General features: G+C 50.4%; 1 protein-coding gene, 1 long non-coding RNA gene and 1 pseudogene across 2 annotated transcripts in view; 2 read left to right on the top strand and 1 right to left on the bottom strand.

Annotated features, from left to right (window-relative positions):
- Positions 1–52: 52 nt before the first annotated feature.
- The window catches only part of LOC116546570 (5'(3')-deoxyribonucleotidase, mitochondrial-like), a 17,987-nt gene continuing 9,472 nt past the window's right edge, over positions 53–8,567 (bottom strand). Inside the window, exon 3 of the mRNA XM_032272788.1 lies at positions 53–294. Within this exon, the coding sequence (XP_032128679.1) occupies positions 117–294 (178 nt within the window). The 3' untranslated portion in view covers positions 53–116. The remainder of the gene's footprint in view (positions 295–8,567) is intronic.
- The window catches only part of LOC116546571, a 15,457-nt gene continuing 11,775 nt past the window's right edge, over positions 4,886–8,567 (top strand). Inside the window, exons 1-2 of the long non-coding RNA XR_004266769.1 lie at positions 4,886–4,898; positions 6,653–6,660. This is a non-coding gene — a long non-coding RNA (uncharacterized LOC116546571). The remainder of the gene's footprint in view (positions 4,899–6,652; positions 6,661–8,567) is intronic.
- LOC116546572 lies at positions 7,151–7,269 on the top strand (annotated as a pseudogene).

Here is an 8,567-nt window from a genome sequence, read left to right as displayed (position 1 = left end):
TGACACGGTGACAGGCACCCTTCCCTGTCATCATAACAAGAACCTGCATCATAATGAGTCCCCAACTAGAGCCTCAGGCTGGGGCAGGAGAGGGCCTTGGGGAGTGGGAGCCACTGTCACAGGGGTGGGGGAGTGCTGCGAGGGTCCATCCCCTTTCCACAGGCAGGCTGGGTCCCACACCCCGCGCCTGTTTGAACACGGGTAAGGTCCAGCTGAGCAGATGCATGCCTTACCTTCTCATAGGGACAGTACTTGAACATCTTGATGGGGCTTGTGCAGATGAAGACGTCAGTGCTGTCAACAAGAGAAGGGAGGCTGAGCAGCGAGCCTGCAGCCCCCGACTCACCACCCGAGGCCCTCCCCACCTGCCCCGCCTTCACAGGGCTGGACCCTCTGAGTCTGAACCCTTCACCTGCTGTGGGAGCCCCACCACCCTGTACTATCTCCACACCAGAGGCGTTGGCCTCACGTGTCTGCCCCATCCCATGGCCCTGGGCAGCCACATGTCCCTACCCTGGCCAGGCAGCCAGCTCTGGGCTGGACATCTGCCTGCAGGGCCTCCTGCGATGCAGAGAGGTAAGTCAAGAAATCTATGAGGAAGAAGGATTCTGGTGTGCAAGTCCCCTGGCCCGGGGAACACAGAGAAGGGGCCTACTCTATGCTGGACTGAGACCTGCAGTGATGGAGTCCCTGAAAGACAGGCTTGGCGTGGCTCAGCATGAGGAGCACCAAGTCCCTGGAGTCACAGTGCTGCGCTGTAACCATGGGGAAGCTGACCAAAATGGCCTCGCAGGTGCCTGCACCCTCATGCCCACAGGGCCCCCAGCCCTCACTAATGGGGCCACTTGGCCCCAAACACCCTCATGAGGCTGGCATTCGCCACTGGAACCTGTACCTCCTGTGCATTTTGCTGAGCCTCTGGAAGACAGAACTTTGCTGATGCTTTCTCTCTGGCAAACGAGTCCCCCAAGAGGCAGAGGTAAGACTGGGCACAGGGTGTGCCCTTTCATTACCTGCTCTTGGCACTACCTCCACCAGCCACGCCAGCCCCTCTCCTAAAGACCCAGCCTCTCCCCAGCATCCTCACTCCTGCCCCAGCCGAAACTGGCCTCACATCAAGGGTGCAGCTCCCCAACTCGCCTCTGAGTGAGAGCTGCCTCTTCCTCACACCCCACAGGCTTCAGAGATGGCGGCATCTTCCTTCTCCATTGCTCCTTCCACATCCCTGATGCCAGTGCCCACACCCTATAGCACATCCCTGCTGCCGTTCCTGGCCGCTGTCACTGTTGCCAGTTACTATCCCTTATGCACTCTGTCACTGGCTCGCCATCTTCTCCACTCCTGCTCCATCACAGTCCTCAGTGACTTGACACATGTCCACGTGTATGTGTGTGCACAGGTGCAGATCCAACACTTTGTCACTCAGCTCCTAACCTTCCCCACCTCCAAACACCCAACCTCCAATACGTCTCCTACTGTCACCCCAGGGAGCTTGGAGTCACTTCCCCCCAAATCCTAGTCTCAGGCTTTGCCTCCCAGGCCACCACCCACAACGCTTCAGCACATGTGTTCTCTCATCCTGCACGCAACTCCAGCCTCATGGAGACACCCTCCTTGTCCCAGCTTGGCGACCCGCCTTTACCCAGCTGGAGCCCAGCCTTTGCTGCCATCCTCTGCTTGTGTCTCGTCCCCCACCCAGGCCTGTCTCGCCAGGCCCCTGAAGGAGCCCAGCTAACCCACTGCTCCCACCTGCACCCACGCAACTCAGTGTTGCTGGAGAAGAAAATTCACATCATCAGTTGGACCCATTTCATCTTCAATTCCTGACACTGAGCCAGGGCCTGTGGCTGCCTGGCAGCTCTCTCCGGTGCCTCTCTGGCACTCTGGGCACACACCTGCCTCATTTCCTCGGTCTTATTGTGGGTGAGACTCTGAGCGCACCTCATCAAGGATGTGGAAGCTCACCTGCCACTGGGCTCTCTTCCTCCTCCATTCCAGCTCCTCGCCAGCTGCTGGGCCCAGACTCCCCGTCTACCCCTCTGCTGACCTCTCCACGTTGGGTCCAGGCCCTCGGGGGCTCTCTGCCTGCACTCCCGCTTTAAACACCTTCTGCACGCTGATGTGTCTCAGCCTCTCTCAGCACCAGCCTTACACCCACCTGGACACCTCACACACCTCACACAGGATTTCCAATGTGGGACATGTGATCCTCTGCTCCTAAAGCCTGTCCCTCCCTGAGTCTTCCCTCAGTTCCTGGACTATTTTAGATAAACAGAGATGATAAAGACAGAGCTGTGCTCAAGCAAAATACCTAAAAATCACCTCTTTTTCCTACCTTTCTTCTACCCCTAATATCAGATCCATCCCTAGGTCTTATGGGTCCCACCAAAGCACACGTCATCCACCAGCCTCTCTCCACAGACCTCACCCCAGCCCCAACTGAGCCGCTTCCCATTGGGCAGCCGCAACCACCTCCACTGACTCCTCAACTTCCAGTTCTCGCCCTCCAAGCATTTCCACCCAGCATCCAGACTGAGGCTTTGTAAACAGCTTTACTGAGGTATAATCAACATGCAATAAACTGCACATATTAAAAGGGTACAATTCAATAAATTTGGACATAAAGACACACATGGGAGACCGGGCGTGGTGGCTCACTCCTGTAATCCCAGCACTTTCGAAGGCTGAGGCGGGTGGATCACCTGAGGTCAGGAGTTCAAGATGAGCCTGGCCAATATGGTGAAACCCTAACTCTACCAAAAATACAAAAATTAGCCGGGCATGGTGGTGCACGCCTATAGTCCCAGCTACTGGGGAGGCTGAGGCAGGAGAATCACTTGAACCTGGGAGGTTGCAGTGAGCTGAGAAGACGCCACTGCATTCCAGCCTGCACAAAAGAGCAAGACTCTGTCTCAAAATAAATAAAGAGATATAAAAAAATAAATAAAAGATACACATGGGAAACCCAGATCACCACAGTCAAAAAATAAATATACCTGCCACCCCCAAAGGTTTCCCTCTGTTATCTCTCCCAGCTGCCCCTCCCTGTCCCTCCCTGCCCCTCCCTGTCCCCTGTCACCCTCTCCGGGGACCCAGGCAACTACCCATCTACTTTCCATCAGTACAGATTGGATAGTATTCTCCAGAATGTAACTTAAATGGAAACATAGTCTTATACTCTGTTTTGCCTGGCTTCTTTCATCCAGCAAAACTATTCTGATATTCACCCGTATTATTAAATAAATGTATCAATAATTTGTCCTAATTTTTAAATTGAGTAAACATTTCTTAAAAGTTTTATCGAGGGCCGGGCGCAGTGGCTCATGCCTGTAATCCCAGCACTTTGGGAGGCTGAGACGGGTGGATCATGAGGTCAGGAGATTGAGACCATCCTGGCTAAACACAGTGAAACCCCGTTTCTACCGAAAAAAAAAAAAAAATTAGCCAGGTGTAGTGGCACGTACCTGTAGTCCCAGCTACTTAGGAGGCTGAGGCAGGAGAATCACTTGAACCTGGGAGGTGGAAGTTGCAGTAAGCCAAGATCGCACCATTGCACTCCAGCCTGGGCGACAGAGCAAGAATTCGTCACCAAAAAAAAAAAAAAGAAAAGAAAAAAGTCTTATTGACATGAAATTCATATATCATAACAGTCACCTATTTTAAGTGTATAATCAAATTTAAAATGTTTTCAGATGGAGTTTTGCTCTTGCTGCCCAGGCTGGACTGCAATGGCATAATCTCAGCTCACTGCAACCTCTATCTACTGGGTTCAAGTGATTCTCCTGCCTCAGCCTCCTGAGTAGTTGGGATCCCAGGTGTCTGCCACCATGCCCAGCTAATTTTTTTTTTTTGTATTTTTAGTGGAGATGGGGTTTTGCCACATTGCCCAGGCTGGCTTCGAGCTCCTGACCTCAGGCAATCTGCCCATCTACCTCAGCCTCCCAAAGTGCTGGGATTACAGACGTGAGCCACTGTGCCAGCAGTCATTCCCTTTTATAGCAGAAACATATTCCACTGTGTGGCTACGTCACATCTTAAATATCCATCCAGGCTGAGCATGGTGGCTCATCCCTGCAATCCCAGCACTTTGGGAGGCCGAGCCGGGCAGTTCACAAGGTCAGGGGTTCGAGACCAGCCTGACCAACATGGAGAAACCCCATCTCTACTAAAAGTACAAATTAGCCGGGCATAGTGGCATGCACCTGTAATCCCAGCTACTTGGAGGCTGAGACAGGAGAATTGCTTGAACCTGGCAGGTGGAGGTTGCAGTGAGCTGAGATTGCGCCATTGCACTCCAGCCCGGGCAACAAGAGTGAAACTCCATCTCAAAAAAATAAATAAATAAATAAAATCCATCCGTCACTTAAAAGATACTTGGGTTGTTTCTACCTTTTGGTTGCTGTGAATAGTGCTGCTGAAACATTCAGGCTAGTATTTGTTTGAAGGCCTGTTTTCAATTCCTTTGGGTATATATCAATGAGTGGAATTGCTGACTCATACAGTAAGTCTATGTCTAACTTTTTTGTTTCTTTTTTTTGAGATGGAGTCTCACTCTGTCACCCAGCCTGGAGTGCGGTAGCATCATCTCAGCTCACTGCAACCTCCACTCCCGGGTTCAAGCAATTGTGCCTCAGCCTCCCGAGTAGCTGAGATTACAAGGCGCCCACCACCACGCCCAGCTAATTTTTGTATTTTTAGTAGAGACGGGGTTTCACCACGTTGGCCAGGCTGGTCTCCAACTCCTGACCTCAGGTGATCCGCCCTCCTCGGCTTCCCAAAGTGCTGGGATTACAGGCATGAGCCACTGCGCCCGACCTAACATTTTGAGGAAATGTTTTTAAAGGTGTTTTCCACAGCAGCTGCACCACTTTAGATTCACACCCACATTGTGAATTGTGGTCTTTTTAGAGACGGTCTCACTATGTTGTTGCCTAGGCTGACTTAAGGGATCCTCCCTCCTCAGCCTTCTGAGTAGCTGGGACCACAGGTGAGCGCCACTCGCCCGGCTCCTCCTTGGGGTTTTGACTTGCATTTCCCTAATGACTGATGATGTTTTCATGTACTTATTGGCCATCTGTATATCTTCGCTGGAAAAATGTCTATCCAAATTCATTGCCCCAAATCCACATTTTAAAAACCTAAGTTATGGCCAGGCACAGTGGCTCATGCCTGTAATCCCAGTACTTTGGGAAGCCAAGGGGGGCAGATCACCTGAGGTTAGGAGTCCGAGACCAGCCTGGCCAACATGGTGAAACCCCATCTCTACAAAAAATACAAAAATTAGCCAGGCATGGTGGCAGGCACCTGTAATCCCAGCTACTTGGGAGGCTGAGGCAGAAGAATCATGTGAACCCAGGAGGCAGAGGTTGCAGTGAGCCAAGAAAGTGCCACTGCACTCCAGCCTGGGTGATAAGAGCAAAACTCTGTCTCAAATAAATAGACAAATAAAAATAAAAACCTAAGATACAGCTGGGTGTGGTGGCTCACACCTGTAATCCCACCACTTTGGGAGGCCGAGGTGTCAGGAGGTCAGCAGTTCAAGACCAGCTGGGCCAACACAGCGAAAACCCATCTCCACTAAAAACACAGAAATTAGCCAGGTGTGTTGGCGCACACCTGTAGTCCCAGTTACTCAGGAGGCTGAAACAGGAGAATTGCTTTTACCCGGGAGGTAGAGGTTGCAGTCAGCTGAGATCATACCACTGCACTGCAGTCTGGGCAACAGAGTGAGATTGTCTCAAAACAAAACAACCCAAGTTAGATCACATCAATCTCTCTTCAACGTCACCCGCTGCACCCTGCCCCGCTGCCACCCGCAGCATGCTCCCTAGGTTCCTGTTCCAGCTGTCCAGTTCCTTTATGTTACTCAGATAAACGAAGGTCTGGCCCGTTTACGGCTGTTCCTCTCTCGGCCTGCAAGGCCTGTCCCGACTCTTCACTGGCCTGTTCATTCTTACTCTTCAGGTCTGAAGTCAATTCTCAGCTCCCTAGAGCAAGCTTCCCACCCCACCTAAAGCAGCCCTTCCCGGTTTGCTCTCCAGCACAGCACCTCATTTAGTTCTTCAAAGCTTATCACAATTGGAAATTATTTTCGTTTATATGTTGTCATCTTCCCTGCTGTGATGTAAACTCCCTGACGCGTGAGACCTTAGGTGTCTTATTTCCAAATATATCCCCAGTGCTAGCCTAGTACTGGGTGCATATTAAGCAGTAAACTATGTATGTTTAATGAACCCATGAATAACATGCCTCTTACTCTAGGCTCCACAACAGTGAGCAGCATGCTAAAATCTGGTTTAAGTGCTTATCCTTCCAAATGCGTGGTTTCATCCAAAATTGTTATTAAAAAAAAAAAAAAACCCATGTTTTTGAAAATCAACAATTACTACGGGATTGTGCACATAAAGTTATTCATTTGGCAAATATTTTGAGTGTATGGATGTGTTAGCCATCATTCTGGGAACTGAGAATAGAGCCAGAACCAAGACAATCCCTGACCTCAGGAAGCTGACATTCGAAAGGGGAAGGGAGACAGACAGAGACATGCAATTTCATCTTAGAGTACACACCCAGGGTCACCGGACAGAAGAGTAGGAGGGGAGGGCAGAGACCTCAGCTGCAGTGGTCAGGGAAGGCCTCTGTGAGGAGGCAGCATGCAAGGTACTCAGTATAAAAGAGAAAAACAATCTGGCTGTGTGAAGAACTAGGGCAGAGACATTCCGGGAAGATGTAACAAGAACAAAGGTCCTACGACCAGAAACACGGGGCAGGAAAGAAGCCAGCATGACAGGAGCAGAGGAAGGACAGAGGTTAGAGGGGAAGGCAGGACCAGAGGGCAGACGGCCTTCGCAGGCTGGCCGAGAGAGAGCAGGATTTTAGCACAGCAGAAGGCTGTAAGCAGTGGGGCTAACATCATCCGAATTTAGTTTAAAAAAAATATCACTGGTTGCTGGGTGGGACACATACATTTGTAAATCTATATCTGAATCTGTAGGGGGTGCACTTCAAAAGGTGTGGACGCATAAACACCAAATTCTTAACTTGCGCAAAAAGGGTGGGCTGAGGCGGGCATATGCAGGGAGAGAGGGCAACTGACACATTTTCACACATGCTCACGCTATTGGAGTCTTTTATAAGAATATATTCATGGGTCTACGGCCACACCACCCTGAACGTGCCCGATCTTGTCTAATCTCGGAAGCTAAGCAGGGTCAGGCCTGGTTAGTACTTGGATGGGAGACCGCCTGGGAATACCGGGCGCTGCAGGCTTTAAAAAAAAAAAAAGAATATATTCATGGCTGGGTGCCTGGCTCACACCTGTAATCCCAGCACTTTGGGAGGCTAAGGCAAGTGGATCACTTGAGGTCAGGAGTTTGAAACCAGCCTGGCCAACATGGTGAAACCCCATCTCTACTAAAAATACAAAAAAAAAAAAGCTGGGTGTGGTAGAAGGCACCTATAATCCCAGCTACTCCAGAGGCTGATGCAGGAGAATCGCCTGACCCAGGAGGTGGAAGTTGTAGTGAGCCAAGATGGCGCCACTGCACTCCAGCCTGGATGACAGAGCAAGACCGTCTCAAATATATATATGTATAAAGATATACTCATGTATTCCAGAACAATAAAAAGAATGGTCACCCCAAAGATATTCCAAACCAAGCTCTTCAGAACCTGAGGCTCTGCCCAGGGAAGCCCTATCTCATGCACAGAGCTGCTGGAACAGGGCAGGACATACCACCGAGGCTATCTCAAGAGAGTCCTCTGGGCGTCTGCTCAACAGTTCCCCTCCTACCGGGAGTCCCCTTGTGCTTCATCACCTGGCAGGTTCCTTTTCATTCCTCAAGATGGCAGCACAATGGTGCAGCCTCCCTGGGAGAAGCAGTTTCTGCCTGCCTGCACCCCAACGCCACAATTCCTTTGAGATCTATGTTCCAATGCCTACTTACCAGAGAAATCTTTGAAGGTAAGAACTCGCTTGCCTGTGTGTCCGCAGCCCCTGGAATAAGGCTGAGCATGCGGCAGGTGCTGGATAAAGTCATGAGGGTGACTGATCAGCCCTGGTCTCTGCTGCTGGGCCCACATCTCTTGTACTCACAGTGCCCACTTCAGCACCAGATATACAGTTATCACCTCAGCTACTGACAAGTCCCTTCACTTTGTCTAGATACTGGGCACAAACTGACCATAGGAATCTTCTACCAAGTTAAGAGTCAAATGGAGGTAAAGGACTGCTGAGTATGGTCTAGATTTGCATTCCCAAACTGGAATTTCTGCAAAGGTGTTAATAGAGAAGCTATGAAAAAATGTTCTAGCTACAATACCTTTTTTTTTTTTTTTTTAAGAGACAGGGTCTTACCCTGTTGCTCATGTAGGAGTATAGTGGCGTGATCATAGCTCACTGCAGCCCTGAACTCCTGGGCTCAAGTGACCCTCCTGCCTCAGCTTCCCAGGTAGCTAGGACTACAGGGACAGGTCAGCGTGCCTGGCTTCTTTTTATTAGTATTAGTATTAGTATTAGTATTTTTTTTTTTTTTGAGACGGAGTTTCGCTCTTGTTACCCAGGCTGG

Source organism: Sapajus apella, unplaced genomic scaffold, assembly GCF_009761245.1.
Source record: "Sapajus apella isolate SASKATOON/1434 unplaced genomic scaffold, GSC_monkey_1.0 scaffold1072, whole genome shotgun sequence".
Classification (NCBI taxonomy): Eukaryota; Metazoa; Chordata; class Mammalia; order Primates; family Cebidae; genus Sapajus; species Sapajus apella.
This window is presented reverse-complemented; position numbering and strand designations above follow the sequence as displayed.